This window comes from Mesocricetus auratus, unplaced genomic scaffold (genome assembly GCF_017639785.1).
Source record: "Mesocricetus auratus isolate SY011 unplaced genomic scaffold, BCM_Maur_2.0 Super-Scaffold_6723, whole genome shotgun sequence".
In the NCBI taxonomy this organism is placed as follows: Eukaryota; Metazoa; Chordata; class Mammalia; order Rodentia; family Cricetidae; genus Mesocricetus; species Mesocricetus auratus.
The window spans coordinates 4,632,564-4,655,992 of record NW_024429183.1 but is presented as its reverse complement, the minus strand read 5'-3'; the positions used below and the strand labels follow the sequence as shown (position 1 = coordinate 4,655,992).

Below are 23,429 nucleotides of genomic sequence, written 5' to 3'. Positions count from 1 at the left end.
CACTCGTGCACTGCAAAAGCAAGACCGCGGAGACAAGGCAGTCAGTGTAACTATGCTCTCTTCTTCCACATGAGGAGCCATTGTTCCCCCATCTTACTCAGATAAATGAAGAGATTCTGCACTGAGTTCAGCTCTACTTCTCACCAGCCACACATTTGTGGGCCCCCTGTGTCCCTCCGCCCCTGTGCCCCCTGTGCCCCCTGTGTTCCTCCACCCCTGTGCCCCTGTGCCCCTGTGCCCCTGTGCCCCTGTGCGCCTGTGTCCATCTGCCCCTGTGCCCCTGTGCCCCCTGTGCCCCCTGTGCCCCTATGCCCCTGTGCCCCTGTGCCCCTGTGTGCCTGTGTCCATCTGCCCCTGTGCCCCTCCGCCCCTGTGTCCCTCCACCCCTGTGCCCCCTGCATCCCTGTGCCCCCTGTGGCCCTGTGCCCTGTCACTGCAAATCCTGTGAAGGGCAGGCCTCACCATGTGGTCCCTGAGGGACCTTCACAGCCTGTATCTGCTTGCCTCACACAACCAGGTTCCTGCCACATCAGGCCCTATTTCAGCCTCGATGCCAGGCTCCATCCTGGCTATTGGTCCTTCCGTGACTTCTCTCCACACATCTGTCCCCCCAGGCCCAGCTCCCTGACATTGACCAGGCGCCGTAGTGGACCTGCTACATCAGTTCCCTCCTCATTCTGTCACAACGTACCAGGCAAAGGCAACCTATGGACCAAAGTGTTTGTTCTGACTCACAGTGCTAGATGTAGTTCATCACGATGAGGAAGCCACGGCATCAGGCGTGGGAGGCATCTGATCACATCACATTCACACTCAGGAAGCAGAGAGACGTGAACACTGGTGCTCAGCTCACTGTCTCCTTTTTGTCCAGTCCAGGGCCCCAGCCCAAGGAATGGTGCCACCCACAGTTAGGATGGGCCTTCCCACCTCAGTGAACCCGGTTCAGAAACTCCCTCATGGATATGCCCTGAGGTCTGTCTCCTGAATGGTTCTATATTCTATCAAGATGACTATCCACCATAGTCATGGAGGCCCTCCCAGCCCTGGCATTAGCTTTCTGCCCCTGCCTCCTGCAGGGCTCTCAGATGCCCTAACCTCAGGTTGAGGGGCTCTTACTCCTCCATTATCCCTAGCCACACCTCCAGCTACTCAAAGGGGAAGAGAGAATATTTTACACACTTCCTGTCCCTAGTGTCCAGAACAGACTCCTATGCACTGACTGAATTTAAAGTAGCTCTGAAGTCAGTAGTTTCCTGTTTCCTCCATGAAACTGACCCCTATTTCCAGTCCCAAACTGAAAACACTGCCCTCCCCATAGTCTTCACAGACCCAGTTTACATACTGTGCCTGGATTCATGCCCTCACTTGACAACACCACTGTTGATTCATTCCACTGAATGAATCCAAGTGTTGGTCCCTACACTGGACCTGATTCCTGGTACCTATCTCTACTGTCTGGCACAATGTCTGGCAGAAAATATGGGCTCAGTTAATGCTTGCTGAACTAAATGGGCTCTGTAGATCTTAACCTGTGCTCCATCCCCTCTACACAGATTGTAAATAGTGTCATTCTGATACCATTTGTCCATCTTCACGCATTGTCTTTCTGTTCCTTGTTAAGAATAGAGGAAGCACCAAAGACATGTCTTAAACACTCTTCACATACCAGAAGAGTTACTTGTATGTAGTAGACACTAGATAAATGTTTCTGTGTAGCCAAACTGAATGTCAAGTGTGGTCCTGTCTCTGATCTGCAGGAGACGGCTTTCCTGGGTACACTGTGAATGCCGTTGGTGGGTAATTTACTGTAAACTCATCACTAACCTCAGAAGCATGCTTTGTACAGAAGTGTTTGATCTGCTTCTGGTGTCCCTCAACCTCAAATCCGTCACCGGTGATTCCACCCCCATATGTCTGTGAGCTGTGTTTATTTCCCTTGCTGCTTCCTACCCTGCTGGCGTTGTCAGCAACCACTAAATCTGGGAAAATGAGCTCAGCCTGCTTAGCCACAAGGCCCCAGCCCAGAATGAAGAAGCAGCAGGTGACAGCCAGATATAAATGTGCATATTAGTACCAGGAAGCCTAAAGGCAAACACAAGGCAAGCTCAAACCTTTCCTGCCTGGGGTAGGAAGGCCCTCACTCATCCACTGCAGTAGGAATAAGTCACATTTTATAAGGAAATGCACTTGGGACCTACTGGATTTAGAGACAGCCTGATCTCAGCCTTATGTGGTCCAAGTGTATGAATCAAAGCCCAGACAGACAGCAACTTGTCCTGCTACAGATAATGCCTCTGCCATTCCATTGTGATGATTACAGAGCAGGCATCAGGAGCAGCTAGCTCGAAAAGACTAGGATTCCCATTTGCAATGCCTAATGTAAGAAGCTTTTCATTAGTTGGCCCTTGCCTGTCCAGCCAAAGCAGGTGCATACATAGATAAAGGGATTGTGTTATAACTCTTAGTGGTTCTCACTAGAGATACCTGAAATATTAGAGAGCTGCGGCTGGAGAGATGGCTCAGCAGAGAAGAGCACTGACTACCCTTGCGTAGCACCTGGGTTTGGTTCCCAGCACCCATGCTGGGTGACTCACAACCATCTCTAATGCCAGCTCCAGGAGGTCTGATGCTCTCTTCTCACTTCCAAGGGCTCCTACACTCTCACATGATGCACGTGAACTCATACAGGCCCATACACACACGGATAAATAAATCTTTAAATATTCAACAATTCTTCTTTAAAACTTTCCTTGGCTCTGTTTATCCACATATTTACTTATTCATTTACTTACTTATCTATTTATTTATCTACTTACCTATTAATAGGTTTTGCTTTGCAGGTGACCCAACCCAAGTCTTCATGGCTACTAGGCTCTCTACCGCTGGACTTTGGCCTCACCCTTCCCTTGACTTTTAATGCAGAATTTGCACTCCAGAGCCTGCTTTGACAGCTCACCTTAGCTAACTGCATGTCTTTTTCCACCTGTGTTGTCACACTGGGAGGTCCAGATCAGTTATGGGTAGAGTATTTAAACATTCCAACTCCCAGCATTACCAATCAGGAGATGGTTTCGTTTGTTTAGATGATGTCTCTTGGATCCTAGGCTGTCCTCAAACTCGCTGTGTAGCTAAGGAGGATGACCTTGAACTTCTGCTCCTCCTGACTCCACCTCCTAAATCCTGGGATCAGATGCCTTGCCACCACACCATGGCTTCCTCCCTGCTACACGAGCACTCTACAAACAGGGCCACATCCCCTGCTTGGGGGGATGTGGTTTAACTTGTTCAGATACACCACTCCATGCCATCTATTAGCTTCTAAAAAGCATGTCTGTAATTGGCTAATTATTATATAACTACAACTGTCCCCATTAGAAGGCTCCAAATGAGACGTGGCCCTTAATCTGGTGGAGTTCAATTGTTACAGCCAAGGGGACCATAAACAAGTGATGAGTACATCCGACTGTCACAGGGCACAGTGAGCACTGAGGGAGAAATAGCACTTGTTATTCATTGTTGTGTAACCAATGACCCAAACATAAATATTTGAACCCATAGACTCTTCTGACTTTGCAATCTCTGTGTCCAGGAATCTGGGTGCTGCTAAGCCGTGCCCTGTGTTTACTGGGCTCTTGCTGAGCTGCCCCCAGTGGGTTGGTCCAGGATCTGCTGTCCTATCAGAAGGTTTGACCCAGGAAGGGACCACATCCAAGTTCACTCAGTGGCTGCTGGCTTCAGCTTTGTGCTGCCTCTTCAGAAAATGTATGAGTCCACTGAGTAACAGTAGCCTTCCATCATGGTTTAAAGGTTTGAACACTTGCTCTCCAGATGGTGGTGCTGTTTCAGGCTGTCTGGAACCATTAGGAGGTAGAGCCTAGTTACAAGAGTGAGGATCAGTCCTTGAAGGTGGCAGGTACTTCTGGTTTTAGCCAGACCTCTCTGCATCCTGATCTACCAAGATGCAGTGCATCCCTGCAGTTTTTGCTGCCATGGACAGGCAGCAAGCTCATGCCTATCCTATGCCACACCTAGCCTGTGATATCTGACCCATGCAACAGAATAAACCCTTATCCTGTTACATTGCTCTTGTCAGGTACTTGGTCACAGTGATGAGAAAAGTCATTGGCTCTCCCCCTATTGTTCATTGGCACACGCAGACTATGTTCTTAGCACTTATGCCTCATGTAATCCTCACCCAGCCAGTAAGTAGGATTTACATGGTTTGGCTAGGATTGCTCAGCTTTAACTGGGAGGATAGGGGAAACATGGTGTAGAGGGCTTCGGAGAAGTTTAGGGGAAAGGGGGTGGAGGGCTACAGACAAGGTTAGGAAGGATGTATGAAAAGGTCATAAGGAAACCTACTACCTCACAGCCCAGTGATCCACAGTAATGATGATTGATTGAATACAGCCTCCTCCCTAAGTACCAGCCAGCTCTATGCAGCACTTAGGTCTCTGCCTTCATGAAGGCTACCTCACACTGAATAATGAGCATCAGCAAATGATTGGGAATTAATTAGCCTGGAGGGAGTAGCGGCACAGTGTTCAAAGGTAAGAAAAGGCACAGCAGCTAGCAAAGAAGTGTGGTCTGCACGAGGAGAATGGGTGGGGACGAGACAGGAGAAGGATGGGGCTGTGCCGGGTAATGGCAAAACCTTCCTCCATGTAACATTGATTCCTTGATTTCCCCCCACAGCTACCATTATGCTTGTTATTAGTGATAAATGTTCCATTAAACACAGGCTTATGTGGAAGTCATCGTCGCCATGTAAAACATCAAGGGCCCTGTGATTGATTAGCTGCCGTATTTAATGACACCGCTTGATTCTTTTTTCAAGATGAAACGTTTGGTTTTCAAATCAGTGTGATCAGTGAACCCAGCCCATGTCTATGGAGACTCACTGGAGGCTTTTTTGCTGCAGATATAGCATCTCCCTCAGTTGCTAGGTTATCTAGCAACGGCAACGGGAAGACTCCCAGGAGAGACCCCAAGCGCAATGGACATGCGTGACTGCGGAACTCAAGCCAGGCGAGCAGCTTGACTCTCTTAGCTGTGTCTTGCAGATCAGATCACTTCAAATAAAATCAGAACAGCCAGTTTCATTCTCCCAGGCTGGCACTATGCATTTTTCAGGCAAAATAAAGCCCCGGCTCCCCAGAGTAGGAGCCAACCCTGAGAACCAACAACTTTGGTTTGAAATGGAAGCGGGGACCATGAGCCCTTTGAGATACAATTTCAACAGGAAAGAGTGGCTGCATCTTCATTATCAAGAACAGCAGTAAATAGCTTACCTCGTGTGCTGAGTCCTGGTTAGGTGCTGGGGCCAAAGGTCCTTGCCTCGGAGAAACTGGTCATCTAGTTGGGGAAATAGTCAACAGGTATTTAGAATATGGCCAGACAGGCTGAAGTAAAGGCTCAGTCAACAAACTGCTTTCCTCAGGAGCAGCATCAGGACCTGAGTTTGATCTCCAGCATCCATAAAAAAGCTAGGTTTGGTGGTATGTGCCTGGAATCCCAGATCTGGGGAGGCAGACATAGGAGCATTTCAGGAGCATTTGGGATAGCCAGTCTGGCTGAAGCAGCAAGCTCCAGATTCAGTGAGAGACACCGTGTCTCAAAATGTGAGGTAGAGAGCAATTGGGGAAGAACCCCGTGTTGATTGATTTCTGACTTCCATTGGCATGCATATACCTACAGGCACATCTGTGCACACATGCACACGCACGTGAACTTGTATATACACACATAAATCAACCATCAGGAAACTACCCTCATATTTGGGGAAACAGGTTATAGATGGCCTTTGATCTAATTGATGGCTTAGGCCGTGCTCGTGCTCTGAAACACAGCCAGGGCATGGAATATAGAGGGTTGGGCAGAAGATTCCAGAGCCACATCAAGGGTTTCACTTCAGCCCGTTGGCCAGAATCAGTCATATGTTCATCTGATCAGGAGACCCAGAAAAAGCAATCTTGGTTCTGCTCTCCAAGTCTGAGGAAGCAGGAGGAGGATTCCTGACATTGTCTTCACCATAGGTACCCTTGGTTGCTAGTAGCCAAAACTGACTCTGACTGCTCCTCCTCCTGAAAGAACATCTTGCCGTGCTATCCAATCAAAGAAAGAAGAGCTGGAGTTGAGGGGCAGCAAACCCTGAGGCCCACCTTGTGTCTTTCCAGCCATGATGGTCCCTTTTGCATGGCACAGTTCAGAGGGGCTTTGAAATCAGCTTGACTATAAACATCTGCCCTTTAATCTTTGAACCATGTAGATCAGAGCATCAAGAGAGGTGGATGGCATAGGCAGCCTAGCTTGGAGAGGGCTGTGGCAGCTAGGCAGTGGGGGGGGGCTTGTTCTTACACAGACAAGTGCCTCCTTTAAGGCAGTGAGCTGCTCCTCCTAAAGCTTGAGAGGGCAGAACCCTTCACTGGGCCAGGGAGCTGCTGGAGAATTTCAATGTTCCCTACATTCTGTCACTGTGGCTCTCCCAGAATCTAAGCTTGGGTTTGTGAGTTGCTATGATTCAGTCGGGACAGATAGGTGCTGTGGCCCACGTCTCTGTGTCAGGGGTGTTTCCCAAAGACCACCATGACTGGACACTCAACTAACACCCTCTGTGTGTAACAAGTGCAGAGTGGCCTTGAGGGATATGCATTGGCACATGTACTTCAAGTAAGAGTGACCACAAGGAGATAGGGAGCTAAGAAATGGCTTCTGGTAAAACACTCAGCAGAAGTGGGAAACACATCCAAGAAAGCAAAGTTTCCAAGAGTGATACAGAATTGTGGAAGCTTCCATGGGGCGTCTTGTCTGGTATTTACATTGGAATGACATCTCTGGGGTTCACGGACAGCTGCTTTTATTCCTGCTTACCAGCTTTGTTCTCACTGTAAAAGCAATTGTATTCTCGTTGTGTACATCCATGTACATATGGGTGTACACGTTTGCATATGCATAGGTGTGTGTGTGTGTGTGTGTGTGTGTGTGTGTGTGTGTGTGTGTGTATGCATGTGTGCAGGTCCCAACTTGATCTCAAATGATTTCCTCAACTTTTCAGTTGAGGTGAGGGTCTCTCCCCCTAAACTTGGAGCTGCCATGTCCACCTGGCTGGTATTTTTTTATATTTTTTATTATTTTAATTTTAAATAGCTTGTTTTACATATCAGTCCCAGTTCCTTCTACCTCCCCTCCTCCTGCACCCCCCACCATCCCCCACCAGCCTCCCACCCTATTGCCAATTCCTTCCACATAGGGGATATCTAGAGTCTGTCATTTCACTCAGGGTAGGGTCCAGGCACTCCCCTAAGAGTCCAGGCTGAGAGAGCATCCCTTTTTGTGCTATGGACACACGATGACTGTTTGTATTCCAGGGATAAACACTGATCTACTCCTCAGGGCCCCATAGGTTGCCCAGGCCTCCTCACTGACTCTCACATTCGGGGGTCTGGATCAGTCCCATGCTGGCCTCCCAGCTGTCGGTCTGGGGTCCAAGAGCTCTCCCCTATTCAGATCAGCTGTCTCTGCTGATTTTGCCAGCCCATTCTTTGCCAATTTGCTCATCACTCCTCTCTCTCTGTCACTGAGTTCCTTGGGTTCAGTTCAGTGTTTAACTGTGGGTGTTTGCCTCTGCTTCCATCAGTCAATGGATGAAGGCTCCCGGATGGTTATAGACATCAAGTTCACTATCAGGAATGGGCATTCGAGATGGTCTCTCCACTATTGCTTAGCTTGCCAATTGGTGTCATCCCTTTAGATCACTAGAGGTCACACTGGTACCTGATCTGTCTTCTAACCTATGATTCCGTCTTCCCCCTACACCTGGCTGTTAAGTGAGTTCTGAGGAATCAAACTGCAGTCCTCACATTTGTGCAGCAGATGCTTTGTGCCCTGAACCACCTCCCAAGCCCAGCAATTGTGTTTGCTGCAGAAAAATTTCAAGCTCCGAGACAAGCAAACTTTCTATCTTAAAATTGCTTTCTATGGTGAAAACATAAAAGGAGTTGCTAGCTGACAGGAGCCAGGTGGCTAAATTATATAGACTGACAGGCTTCTATCTAAGCACAGGGGTGCCAAAAACTGAGTGCGGTGGGGGGTAATGGGGTGTCCCACTCCACCACTGTCAGTTTGTATTGAGTTTCAGGGACTGTGGTTGAATGGGGGAGAGGGGGGAGAGGGAGAGGATCCTCACTTTCCACTTTCAAAATGGCTGCCCCATTTTTACTTTCTTACATTGATTGGCATGACTTTCTGCACTGAGAACTTTGTTAATCTCTAAGTTTGCCAGAAAATTGAGACTTTTGGAGCAGCTCATCCAAACTCTACAATTTGTCTACTTCATACTCTGATTGATTTCCTACCACACTAATCAATCCATTTCCCATTACAGCCATAAAGTTTTATTTACTCCGTGAGATGGAAACTGACTGGTTCATTTTTTAAAATTATTCACAGTCACTAAGACAGCAAGAGTTATGCTGTGTGCCCATCCTCTGCATTTTTGTAAGGATTCGCACTCACCTCTTCTTTCCTCTGATTTGTGTGAGAACACAACTTCCTCAGTTTTGACCTTTGAGTTCTTTAAAAAGGGTGTCATGGGCTTGGATGGTGGCTCAGTCTGCCAAATTCTCTCCAAGCTTGATGTCTTGAGTTGCACCCCCCAAGACCCACAGGAGTAGCCAGGAGGTGATGCCCACTTGTAATCCCAGTGTTGGGAAGAGAATAGGTGGATCCCTGCAAGCCTCAGCTTCCATTGAGAGACCCTGTCTCAAAAATCAAGATGAAGACCAGAGAGATGGCTCAGTGGTTAAGAGCATTTGCTGCTCTTCTAGAGGACCTGAGTTTAGGTATAGTACCCACATGGTGACTCACAACTACCTGAAACTCCAGCTCCAGGGGATCCAATGCTGTTATCTGGCATCCAAAGGAATCTGCATTCATGTGCATATATCCCCACACATGAACACATAGTCTAAAATTGAATTTAAGTGTTTTAAAAATGGGGTAGATGGTACCTGAGGAATGTTACTTAAGATTGCTTAAGATTGACGTCTGACCTCTACCAGTACAAACACACACACACACACACACACACACACACACACACACACACACACACACACGAGAAGTGGGGAAAGCATTTTCTACAGAGGAAAAATTTTAAATGTATTTGTAAAGTGATTGGAGTGCTGTCATGAAGGGCCTATTGTGACACTTTGTAGGCTATGACAGTCCTTACACTTTCTTGTGGTAACAAGATGATTGATCACACCATTAGATGCAATATTAGTCAGAACTGCTTGGTTGTTCCTCACAGAACCTCTGAATCAAGCATCTTGAGGGAAAGAAAAATTCATTCATTCACAGGACCCACAGGGTCTGAGATACGAATCGGCTCCAAGGATGACTGCCAGGAGTGCAGACAGTATTAAAAGAACTCTGTCTCTGAAGCAACAGTCATGGAATCTGCATGGATCTGTGCTAGGTCCTCAGCGTATATATGCTGTGGTTGTTCAGCTTAAGGTTTCTGTGGGGCTCCTGATAGTAGGAGTCTCTGACTCTTTTGCCTGCTCTTGGGACCCTTTCCCTCCTACTGGGTTGCCTTGTCCAGCCTTGATATGAGACTTTGTGCCTAGTCATTTTGCATCTTGTTATGCCGTGTTCAGTTTATATCACTGCTTTGTTCTGAAGGGAAATGGAGGAGCTGAGGATCTGGGGAAGAGAGGGGAGATTGTCAGGGGAAACTAGGAGGAGTGGAGGGGGCAGTGGTGGAGTAGAGGGAGGGGATGAAGGGATGATGCAGTCAGAATCTATTGTATGAGAGAGGGAGAAAGAGAGAGCGAGAGTGAGAGAGAGCGAGAGTGAGAGAGAGAGAGCGAGAGTAAGAGAGAGAGAGCGAGAGTAAGAGAGAGAGAGAGAGAGAAAAGAGAGAGAGATAGAGAGAGAGAGTGAGAGAGAGAGAGAATGCTCTATCTCTACCTCTGACTCTATGTTATCTTCCTGATTGGTCCCTGGGAGGATGCTGATGAACATGACCTGTCCATACTGGGTCTTAACAACTCCAAGTTCAGCAGAAGAGCTGCCTGTCCCTTTGTAGTCCAAGAATAGCACATGCCAGATCCAGCTTGGGATTTTGATTAGCCTAACGTGGGCCACATGCTCAAGCAGCCATCACAGAGCCATAGCTGGCTTCTTAGGCAAGGTCAGAGGAGGATTTTTTTTAGGGATATGATAGTCCTTGGGTCACATACTCACACTCCTGACAGGACAAAATGTGAGTGGTGGGTAGCTTCTGTCTAAAAAACATAATTGAAACAGGAAGAGATAGCCTCAAGGGGCTGGGAGGAGGCTCAGTGGAGAAAATGCTGCCACACAGTATGAAGACCAGAGCTCAGATCCCAGCACTCACATAATAGGCAGGCATGATGGCACACCTGTAAACCCAGCACCCTGGGGGTGGAAACAAGATTCCTGGGGCAAGCTTGATAGGTAGACTAGACAATTTGATGTGCTCCAGGTTCAGGGAAAGACTTTGCCTTGAAAAATAAAGTTGAGTGCCATAAACATCAACCTGTGACCTCCACACGCATGTGTATCACACACACACACACACACACACACACACACACACACACACACGAGATATTCATACCCTTTGGCCCAGTAATTCCATGTCTTGGGGTCTACCATCCAAAGACAAACAAAAACTGAGCCCAAATGTACACACAGATTCATGAACAAAGATGGCCATTGCTTTGTTATTTAAACTATCACTACTATGAAGAAACCTGGTAAGAGAAGACACTACACAGGGCTCACACAATTGTGTTTGACACAAATCTAAAAATAATGCTCAGGAATACTGTTGGTATACATCAGTAAATACACTCTTCCACACTGGGAGAAAAAATTACCTTGACTTTTTATTCAATCTTTGCATGCTTTCAAAGTGGTGTACAGGGCTTGGGAGATAGTTCAGTAAAGTGTTTGCCTTAAGAGTACAAAGACCTCAGTTCGATCTCCACAACACTTGCTTAAAAAAACATAGTCAGGTGTGATGACACACATGTGTAATCTCAATGTTGAGGAGGCAGAGACAGCTGGCCAACTTAACCTACATGGCAAGCCCAAGGTTAATGAGAGAAAGAGAGACCCTGCCTCAAAAGAACATGTGAAAAACACCTGAGGAACAACACTGAGTTGAACCCATCATGCATGTAACACTGGAATGTATGCACATGTGTGTATACATACATGTATTCATATATATACAGGTACACACAAAATGAGTACCATGTTCTATTGCAAAAGTAAAGATGACATATAGCATATTAGAAATTAGACCTGGAATGTTGAGGTTTGTGATTTTGCCAGCATTAACGGAAAACAGCCCCATTCATGTTGGTAGTGATGTTTTCCCATCGTGCCTGACATCAGTTTGGCACCTGGACAGTGGGTGTCATTGCCCAGCAGTATCCAGCTGAGCATGGTGTCAAATGCTGCTCACACTCAACGGGTAAGGAAGCTTGAGACCTTCAATCCTGATGGTGCCAGAGTGAAAAGCTGTGTGACACTGTCATTGAAACATGTCAGCGCCCCTCAGGGTCAGGGTCATGGCTTCAGCGGAGTCACCCACTCATTCAACAAAGCTCTTCCAACTCTTCAAGTTGGTAACTTAGGACCTCTTAATTAAAGGACAGTCCATTAGGAGTTTCTGTGGGCCTGGGGAGATGGTTCAGTAGGTGAAAGAGTTTGCTGCAAATGTGTTAGGACATGATTTTGCATCCCAGAACTCACACAAAAAGCTGAGTGTGGCCACATGTGCACCTGTAATCCCAGTGCTAGGAGGTTGCTGGGATGTGCTGGCTGCTCTCCAGGTCAGTAAGGGACCCTGTCTCAAAGGAAAAGCCAGAGAGTGATAGAGCAGAATACCCAAAGCCTCTCTCTCTCTCTCTCTCTCTCTCTCTCTCTCTCTCTCTCTCATCACACACACACACACACACACACACACACACACACACACACAGCCATCCATGGGAACAAGCAACTACCAACCTTTCAAAAATCATTCCAAAGATTTCATGAGTGTTCAATTCTCCACATGGGCTCATAGTTCTGGAAGGAAATGGGAGGTCCCCCATTGCTGCTTTGTTCCTCATTCCTTTTGGTACCTATAAATTACTGATTGGTACAGCCCCAGTTTTGGAAACTGTCACCCTGACAAGGCTGCGGATGCAATTATAAACACCTTTATTTTTGTCATTGAAGGTGGCCTCACATGGACTCTCTCAGTGCGTGATTAAGAAATCAATCCAAAGTGATTGAGGCAAATGAGGAGAATGAATGCCTTTATCAGCAGAGAACTCCTCAGGCCAGGCTGGCTCTGGGAAGCCTTCTCTTTTTCTCCAATGTACAGTGTTCTACAGAGTCATTGTGCTTGGCTTCAACCTCTAGGAGCTCATCTTCCACCCCTGCTGGGGTGTGAGACAGCTCATCTTGCACCTCCAGTTGGTGTCACCAGAGGGATAAAAGTTACTTTCTCATGCTGCCCAATGTAGCCAGAGCTGGTCTGGCCATCACACCCCTGGTTTGGGTGCTCTTATTGGTGCCTCTGATAAAGATGATTCTAGAAACTTTCCATTTAGAAAACACAGAGAGGTGGTTGATGAGTCTCCAAAGGAAGCATGGCTGCAGCTTACCAGAAAAAGGGGTGCTGAGTGACCAACACCCGCACCCAGATGAGAGCGATTTACACACAGTCTCCACACTCCATACAGGATCCTAGCCGCATGGTTAGTTGTTTTGAATGTTTCAACACCGTGAGAAAGGTAAACCCTGACTTTATACTAAGAACACTGAGGAGACAGTAACAGAGGTGAGGCAGTTTATCTTAGGAACCTGCAAAGCTCCTAGAATGGCAGACTCTGAGAGCTCAAAGAGCAGTGTTTCGGCCTAACGAGAACCCCCCTCCCTGTCCCCTCACTGAGCAATCAGGAGGGCACCGTCTTACATGCCAACTAGGTCTTGTTTTCCCTCTGTCACCCACTCTTTTTCTCAACAAAAGCCACATGTGTGTTCTTCCCTGTATGCTGTAGAATAAATATTCTGTATTTTAAATATTTTAAAGCTTACCAGGCACATAACCTCATTATATTTACAGGTCATTAGGCTGGTCTGGCTGTTAGTAATGTTCTAGTCTGAACTTCTAGCTGGGGGAGGGGGTAGCTTAGCAGAGTTGGTTTGGTGGGGACATCAAGACTAGCAGACGTCAGTCATATTTTGTTTTGTTTTTCTTTTTTATTCTGTATTTAGACCTAAACTGCTCAATGCAGTATTCAAAATGACCATGAGGTTTCATTTCTTACAAGCTTGGCTTTTGAGATCTGTCCAGTTGTCAAGAAATACATGAATAGAAAGATCTAGTCATGCAATCCCATTTGTGGTAAATTTATGAATCCGTGTTTACATTAAAAATACAAAGTCCAGATTTAGTACTCTGGGATACTAAAAGAATAACAACAAAGGAAATACCACATAAGAGACACTAAACCTCACCGGGTGTTGGTGGCGCACACCTTTAATCCCAGCACTCGGGAGGCAGAGGCAGATGGATCTCTGTAAGTTTGAGGCCACCTTGGTCTCCAGAACAAGTTCCAGGACAGCCTCCAAAGCAATACAGAGAAACTCTGTCTCAAAAAACCAGAGAGAGAGAGAGAGAGAGAGAGAGAGAGAGAGAGAGAGAGAGAGAGAGAGAGAGCCTCATTTATTTTTTCCACCTGTACAATGGAAGCCGTGATCAGCTTGGTGTACTTATAAGAAAGATCCACTATATTGATGTATGTAAAGGGTTCCTAAAGCCACCATCTTTGTCGTGACCTCAGAAGTGGAATTAGTCTGTGTCCACATCAGCTTCAGAAGTTTCCTTGAGATGACAGGGATAGGCATGAACATCCACCATGAATATATGCCCACACCCAGGTCATAGAACATTCTAGAATGTATAAATCTCCCTTTAACAAGGGCAAATCTGTAGTTCCATTCTGGTTGCCATTCCCAGTCTATAGATAGTAACTGTCACTCTAGAGCAATTTCAAATATATCTATACATTTAAAATATCATGGCCAGTTAAAGGAGCATGCTCTCACCAATTCTCCAAAGCAGTGCTTCAAATCTAAACACTGTCTTCTCTGGCATTTCTTTGCTTTGCAGACTCTGGAAAATCCCAAGTATGAACTCATCATTGAAGCTCAGGATATGGCAGGACTGGACGTCGGATTGACAGGCACAGCCACAGCCACCATCGTGATCGATGACAAAAATGATCACTCGCCAAAATTCACCAAGAAAGAGGTAAGCCCCAGGACAGTGTTCAGGTGCCCTGTGATTGCTATGTGTCTAAAATGCCTGAGCACTAGGAGACAAAAGGCGCTTAGACTTTTTAAAGTCCGTAAGAAAATAACTTTTAATACCAAAGTGCCATTTCCATAGCACTGTGTTGTATGAGTCCTATTGCAATTTTAGTATAATAGTAAGTGCAGATGGAGAGGCCAGTCTAAACAGCAACAAGGGTAGAGTGGATTTTCTTGGTAATCCACGGTGTCCCATGGACATACTTAAAAAATGTTTTTTGAGTTATTGTGTATAGAGGACCACTGTTTATTAGTGGCATGGACCATGCATTGTTTCCCATTATACCAGGGAGGGGTTGAGATGTAATACCTCATTCTACTGCTGACCTGGTGCCTGACCAAGAAGTCATGAGCATTATGCCTGGGATGAACACATGCTAAAGTCAGGGCTTTTTTGGTTCAGAGCCAAAGCCACATACTTGATACCATGCCTGCAAGGCTGGTTAAGGGTATAGTAAAGCATTTACTATTTGTGAGATGTTGAGCTGAGGGTAGCAGACAGCATGACAGAATGAAAAGAGTTATAGAGAACATGTAAATGAAGAAGATGGAGGAGGTAGTGGGGACCATGTTGCTATGGTAGTGATGAAATTCTAAACTTGTTTTCTGTATTGTGAATGAGGGGGTGTGCATGTATATAAATGTTCACGTGTGTGTGGGCCTACATTTGCATACACAAGTGTATGCAGGGATTCACACATGCAGATGGAAAGCAAAGCTCTACATTACATGCCTTCCTCCATAGTTCTGTACTCTGTGTATTGATTCTCTAGCTTGAACCAGAGTTCATCAATTCAGGTAACCTAGATAGTCATCTCTGAATACAAGATGTCTCTGTGTCCTGAGCACTGGGACTATAGGCAGCCATCATGCCCACCCAACTTTCATGTGGATACTAGGAGTCCACACACGTGGCAAGTGCTTTCCCTGGAGCCCTGGGAAGAGAGGAAGATGGACTGTAGATGTGAAAGTCAAGGCTTGTCAGCTCAGGATGGATGTGCTCATTGTTTCAAGTTGGGACTGTCTTGGATTCTAAGAAGGCATTGTCTTGTATGAACTTCTATGTCCATGAGCATGTCCCACAGTGGGGTCGAAGGTGTGTGTGGTTGTTGGGAATGTGTGTTTTCCACATTTTCTTTACATAGTGTTCCATCTTGTGGTAGGTAGGGAACCTTTTTCTCTGTTTCAGAGAATCATTTAATAGAGGAGCTGTGATCTGCTACATGCAACAAAACTGAAAAGGACTCTGTCCAATTAGACATTTAGCTCGCATAAAACTCTCAAGCAGATGGTCCACAGGCAGTAACGGTGGCACTATCATATCAGCTTCTCTCTTACTTTTCTATTGTCATGACAAAACATCATGACCAAGGCAACTTATAGACAAAAGCATTGCATTTGAGGCTCATGGTTGCAAGGGTTAGGTTACTGTATGACCATCATGGTGGGGAGGTGCTGGAACAGTAACTGAGAGCTCACATCCTTATCCACAAGCATGAAGCAAAGAGAGCTGAGAATGGCTTGGGCTTTTGAAACCTCAAAACCTTCCCCCTATGAGACATCATCTCAACAAGGCCATGCCTCTTAATCCTTTCCAAACAGTTCCACCAACTGGGGACCAAGCATTCGAACACACTCGTTCTAACCATCACAGCTCCAAAGAGAGACTTCTGATTTCTGCCTGGAGCTTAGTAGATGTTCAGCTAACTCTGACTGACCAACTTATATTTTCCTGTCAATCTCAGGTCTTGGGGGGAAGGGGGGAGGTAAATCAGCTTCTTGTTAATTTTAATGCACTTTATTTCTTAAATCTAAAGTACCAATCATCAATTTAAGGTATAGTTTGAAAATGAAACTGACTGACTAAATGAAGAAAATGATTGATCACTGATTTTAAAACTCTGATAATTGGTAGTTTATATTTAAGAAATAAAGTTTTTGCAATTTTAATATATTTTTATTAATCCTTTGATAATTTCATACTTTGTATTTGGATCATATTCACCCCCAAACTTGTCCCTATTACTTACTTCCATATCTGCCCCCACATTCCCCCAACTTTATGCCCCCCATTTTTTTAATAACCCACTGAGTTCAGTTTGTGCTATCTATATGCTTAAGGATGTGAAGATATCCACCAGTGTGTTACCCACCCATCAGGGACCACACCCTTAAAGAAAACTGACTCTCTCACCCCTAGTGCTTGGGGCCCCCACTCCCTGCTGGAATGTTGACCGGATCCATTTTGTGCAACTTGAGCTCTTCCCACATACATATTTTGTGATTGAGTCACAACATTGCAATGTGTTCGCTAATAAGGCCATACAACTTCACTCCAGTCCTCTAGCTAAAAAATAAAAGCTACCAACTTTCACAGACAGGTGAAGTTGTCTAGTAGACCTAGAGATCTGGACAGACACTCATATCAGAAGAGGCAGCCTGTGATGCGGCCTCTAATTCCCAGGGCCTGTGACATGATAGCCCAACAGTCTTACTTTCCTGGATCCTTTAGGTTTTTCAATATGTAGATATTTTCTTAATCAACTACCTAGTTGTGCCTCATAATTCTTTTTCTCTCTCTTGCTGGCTTTCAGAGCCTCTAGGGCTCAGTCACACCTTAGATAGGTAGCATCATTTTCTACAAAAAGAAGAAAACAAAAGATCCCATTTTTTTCCTTCAGCAGAGTGATTCTTTAGAGTTTGCTTCATATGATTGATATCTAGGAGCCTGCTCTGCCTTCAGAACACATTTCCCTATTGGAAAACTTATGTAAATGTTAAAGATTATTGTCACATTGGAGAAAATCTCTATCAAGCTTCTGTCATGTACATGGGAATTGTTCATTTTCCAGTGTTCCTGTGTAATGGCTAATCTTTACACTGATGCCACGTGTCAGCCAGGCTGTCAAGCGTGGCCCTGTTTTGTAGCCTGTTTTGAGTGCTGTGTTGTCTTTATTGATGCAAATGTGATTGGTCAAGTCAGCAACTGTGTATGTCTGTCTAATGTGTTTACTGCACGTCTTTCTTCTTCACTGAATTTAGCAAACAATGAAGGAGCTATTTCATGTCTGGTGTGGAATATCTGCCTTTTCTCTTACAGAACTGACGGAGGCAGGAAGACATGGGTTTATTTCCTTTCTAATTTTATCACTTCTGATCCCTAATCTATTAAGGTTTTATTAGCAACAGGTTTATTGAGACATTATTCATGTACCATAACACTCACTCTTTGATAATGTACAAGTCATTGGATTTTAATATATTCACAAAATCATGTGGCCGTAACTACTATGTAGTTTAAGAACATTTTTTGTTAGCCTACAAAGAATTTTTAGCCTGCATCACTGTAACTCACTTCTCCATTCCCCCGACCCTTTGCCTGGCAGCAATTTTGCTTTCAGTGTCCAAGGATTTATTACTCACAACATTTCACATCAAGAGAACCCTGTGGTATTCTTTGCCATTGGCCCTTCTGCTTAGCATGTTTTCTAGATTCTTCCATGTTGTAGGGTCAATCCATGCCCCATTCCTTTTGATGACTAAATGATACTCTACTATGTGAATCTATCTCATTTTGTTTAGCCATTCATTTATTCAAAGGCATTTGGACATTTTCAGTTGTTTGGGTACTAGACATAGGCTACTGTGAATACTCACATACAACCCATACATTTTTGTCTGATTTTTCCTATAACTCTTATTGAATTTGCTCTTTGACAATTGCATATATCATAATGAATCCTGAGCACTATCACACCCACCCTCTCTTGTCTTTCTCTCACACATGTCATTCCCACCTCCCTTCAATGTGCCTTTTCTACGTTCATTTTGTTTTGTTTTGTGACCTACTGGGTTTAAGCTGGGCCATCTATGTGACTATGGGTTTCAAACTCTCCACTGGAGCCTGGGAGGGCATACAACTGTACACCAGTAGGTATACAATTGAAGGCAGTGGCTTCCCCTCCCCAACTATCTTCCAGTATCCAGAAGTTCAGCTTGCAGAGGTTTGACCCTGGGTTGAGCCCCTCCCTGATCCATGAATGACCGATGATGAGCTCAGTCTTGTGCAGGCCCAGTGCAACTGATAAGTCTCATGTTTATAAGTTATGTCATGCCCTGAAAATTGCATTTCCAAGCCCTTATCCCATTCTCTAGCTTATATTTTTCTTCTTCAGTCTTCCCTGAGCCTTAAAGGGGGTGGTAGAAATGTCCTGCTGAGAGCTATGCCATCAATCATCACTTATTCTCAACACCTGGAACCATTCCCCAGGGTTCCTTGCAAACAGAAGCTTCTAGATTTCCTTTCTATTTCACAGTATCTGGAGTGAAAAAGAAGTCACCCATAGCATCACTCCAAATTAGTCACCTGAAGTCTCTCCCTTGTTTTACTGAGGCATTTTGAAACGCCTTACTCAGTATGGCTTCCTCAAAAGACACCATCTCCTGAATAAACACAGCACTATCAGAGAGATGATTACATATGGCCTGGGTGATTTAACTCTTGACCAATGTTACAAATTCCCATCATAAGTAGAATAGGAACCACAACCTAGAAGCTTCCTCCTGCCTCGTATACCCATTGCACCTCTGTCTCCTTCCACCACAAACTAGCTTCTGCTATGTTTCCTCTTTATAGAAATGGGATTTTACAGCAGATCTTTCACAAACAGCTTTGTTGAAGTTCCTCTGTCATCCCATGTAGACACAATCTGTCTGCGCTCATTACTGTGTGAATATATCTAAAAGTACTCATCGTGTGTGAACATTTGGGTTGTTTCCTATGTGGAGTCAGTTTGGGTAGTACTGGGACAAACCTGGTGGGCTGTGACTTTGGTGCCATACATGTGTATGGTTCTGTTTGGGCTTCACCTCTGGTGGCAGTGGTTGAACCCACTTTGTTTTCTAAGGCTGTTATTTGAGTTTATATTGGACCAGCCAATGAGGAAGTTAGATGATGCATTGATATCTGACTGGTGTGTAGAATTCTCAGTGTACTGCTCTCCCTTTGGTGTTGTCAGGTTTATTGTCAGTCTATTTAGCCTCACTAGCCTGTGTCCTATGGCATGTCACGGTGGCTATAGTTGGATTTCTCTGATGAGTACTGATGTTGACTTTCTTCATTTACTCCTTTGGCACTGGCTTCCACTTGGGGGGTGTCTCTAGAAGCTTCTAAATACTCCTTTGTGAGGTCAGAGGTTAATGTCAAGTGTGGTTCCTCAGATGCTCTCCAGCTTCACTTTACTTCAGGATCTTTCACTGAACCTGTAGCTCATTGACTGTCTAGGCTGACTGGACGGTATGCCCCAGGGATCCTCCTGTGTCTGTTTTCCTAGCACTGGGATTACTCAGGTCCTTATTCAAGTGCAAGGCACTTTACCTACTGAGCTGTCTCCCTAGTCGCCTCTTAAACTGGGTCATAAGGGCCTGGAGAGATGGTTCAATGGTTAGAAGTGCTTGCTGTTCATTGGACTTTAATATCTTCACAAAATCATGTAGCGGTAACTACTGTCTGATTTACGAACACTTTTGTCACCACTACAAAGAAACCTGCACCATCAGCACACATTTCTCATTCCCCTGCTCCTCAACCCTGGCAACAGTTAATCTGCTATCAGTCTCCAATGATTGGCTACTCAGGACATTGCATATCAACCGAACCCTGTGATAGATGGTTTTTTGTAATCCTAGCACTCAGAACTGGAGGCAGAAGGATCAGAAGTTCAAGATCATCCTCGGATACACACAGACAGTATGGGCTACAGGAGACTCTGTATCAGAAAGGAGAGGAGGAGGGGAGACAGGAAGAGAAAGGAAAGGAGGGGAGGAAGGGAAGGGAGGATGAGAGGAGAAAGGGAGGGAAGGGAAATAATAGATAGATAAATAGATAGGTAGGTAGATGGATGGATAGATAGATAGATAGATAGATAGATAGATAGATAGATAGATAGATAGATAGATAGATAGATAGATAGATGAGGAGCAAACTCCCGTTTGTTCCTCCTTCTTTCTCTGGAAGTCTGGGGTGATGTATTTAGCCAGATCTCCAAGTTTCCATGCCATCAATGTTAGTTTACCCACAGAGATTCCCCTGCCTCCATAACGCATGATTTCCCCTAGGAGAGCCCTGCAAACCTCACTACACCTGTATCTAAACACTGACCACATAATTATATGTTCCCTTCGCTCACTCAAGATTCATCCCCACAGCCATATTTCTGAGGAAATCGAACCCACATAAATTATTTGACTCGTGTGACTTTCCTGGAGGGTGGAGCCCAAGACATTTTAACAACCAGATAAATCTTGGAAGATGATTAAATGTTTTTCCAAACAGTTCCCAATTGCCTCTTCCCATGAAGCATTTTATTGCCATTAGAGTGAAATTTGTGAGACTTCTGTTGGCGAACCTCAGAATCTCCATTTAGCTGATGGTTCTCTGTTGGTTGAGATTTTGAACAAAACCAAACATGCTCCATGAGATCTTCATCAGGCTTTGTGCAGAGTGATGGGGTGATCCCAAATGTAAAAAGAGGAGATACTTGAAGAGAATGAAGTAGCCCCCATAAGTGTAAGCAACTTTCCACTCTGTAAAGAGTAATGTTTCCTCAGAGTGCCTAGGCTCCCAGTCTGTCCAGTCCCGGCCAAACCCTTCCTCTAAGGTCTGGCTGATAAACTGCATCCTCCATTTGCCATCCCATAATTGAAGAGGGCATCTAGGAAACCAGCTGATGCTCTCTTCCTATGCTCACCTTCTGAGGAAGAGGAGTCCATTGCTTTCTTCTGGCACACCAAGGATCATGGGAATCATGAGGTCCTCCACTGTACCTAATACTCAAGCTTCACAGGCCCTTCGGGCAGGGCAGGGGGCTGGATCTCCTGTGGATGCTATTTTTCATAACATTTATGTTTTGGGGAGGGCTCATGTGTCATGATACCTATGTAGAGGTCAGAGGACAACATATAGGAGTCAGTTTTCTCCCTCTACCATGTGGGTCCTAGGGACCAAACTCAGGCCATCAAGCTTGGCAGTGAGTACCTGTAAAGGCTGAGCCTTCTCAGCAGCCCAGAGAGGTGGATTTCTTGAACACAAAGAATAAAGAGAAACATTCTCCATCTTCCAGACACCTCCCTTTCGGCTAAGGAAAGAGGTGGGATGACTTCTTCATTCCTGTTACTGTTCTCTGGCATAAACTGTCACCCATGCTGACTCTAGACTGTGTTCATGTGTGTGTAAAATGTCTGGATTTTTGTAAGTGGAAAAAAATTATCTATCTTGTGGCTGCTTCTTGTAGTTGTTCCTGGAGGTAGACCAGTCAGCCAAGTGACTGATTGCATTAATCAGTCTTTTGTAATTATATTCATGATGTGTTGAGCCCCATCATCCCTGTGTCAACTCCTATGCAAATTTTGTGCCTCCCTCACCCTTTGGTGATGCTCAGAGGGTCAGGAGCAACTCAGTGGCAATAAAAGCCATTTTTCACTACATCTGGCAGAGCCTCAGCACTGAGCCCCAGCCCCCATAGCACAGTGTCCCTCTGAAGACTCCATGCACTTGGCCTCTATTCACAGGCAACATCCTCACACTAAAAGCAACAACCACAGTTTCTTCAACACCCACCCTGTGGCCCTGAGAATGCAGCATGGCTACTACTAAAATGCAATTTGTAGAGCATGAACATGAGTTCTGAATAAAGAGCCAAGAGCCATGAGAATGGAGCATGCTGGAAAGTGGCACAGCTTTTTACAAACTGCCTTGTACTGGACCGTTTTATAAATAAGATCGTTGAGTCTTGAGCACAGGAGGCTACAAGCACTGCCCACTGGCCACACTGCCTTCATCCCTGCCAGGTGTCAACACACCCTCATGCCACTGTGTGGACATTCTGTCCCCTTCTACCCCAATTCCTTTCCTTTCCTTTGCATCTGGAAAACCCCAGTTTAACCTTCAACATCCAGATTGTCAATCTCCCAGTTTATTGCTCCTCCCACTCTGTTCCATCACAAGTTTGACCTGCTGCCAGCTTGGTATTGTCATGTTGTCTTTTTATCCTGTCCTCACTATTTAGGCATCTGTGCTAGTTTCATCTCTGTTGTGATAAAATTCCCTGACACAAAGTGACTTAGCAGAGAAAGGGTTTATTTCAGATAACAGTTCTAAGATACAGTCCATTATTATGTGGATGCCAAAGAAGGAACTTAGTCACTTCAGACCCACAGTCAAGAGCAGAGACAAACACGTGCATGCATGCTCACTTGCTTGCTTGCCTATGCTCAACTCGATTGCTCCATTCACACAGTTTAGGACCCTCTTGCATAGAGAATGGTGCTGCCCACAATGGGCTGAGTCTTCCCACTTCAAGTAGCACAATCAAGAAAATCCCTCACGGGTGACACAGGCCAACCTGACCCAAACAATCCTTTTCTGAGACTCTCTTTCCAGGTGATTCTAGGTTCTGTCAAGATGACGTTTAAAGCTAACCATCACAGCTCCCTAATGCCACTTGAGTGCTTTGGTAGCTATTAGCAAGCACATGGCCCTTTCATTGTTCTCCATTGTTTTCTCTAGCACTAAGCATGGGGATGGCATGAAATGTTTGATTTGAGATTTTCTTTTGTGATATGGTATGAGTCTTACTCTATATCCCAGGCTGGCCTTGAACTCATGGAAACATTTCTGCCTCAGTGTCTCTTTTTTTGTTTGTTTGCTTTTATGAGACAGGGTTTCTCTGTATTGTTTTGGAGGCTGTCGGTCCAGCCCGGCCTCGAACTCACAGAGATCTGCCTGCCTCTGCCTCCCAAGTGCTGGGATTAAAGGCGTGCACCACCAACACCCGGCCTGCCTCAGTGTCTTAATTGCTATGGTTGAAGATGAGAGCCTTTGTACCCAGCTAGAGATGAATTTATCATTCATTCAGCATATGTTTATCTCAGACTTCATTTCAGCTTCTAGTACAGAGTTAATGGTCTTTCTTTCAATTCTGTGTTATATAGAGTATTGCATGTATATCTTCGTCTAAGTTGTGTGT

At 45.3% G+C, this 23,429-nt stretch overlaps 1 protein-coding gene across 1 annotated transcript in view; it reads left to right on the top strand.

Annotated features, from left to right (window-relative positions):
- Window positions 1-23,429, top strand: part of Cdh13 (cadherin 13) — a 973,690-nt gene that overhangs the window by 841,546 nt on the left and 108,715 nt on the right. Inside the window, exon 8 of the mRNA XM_005073074.4 lies at window positions 14,204-14,344. Coding sequence (XP_005073131.1) covers window positions 14,204-14,344 — 141 coding nt within the window. The remainder of the gene's footprint in view (window positions 1-14,203; window positions 14,345-23,429) is intronic.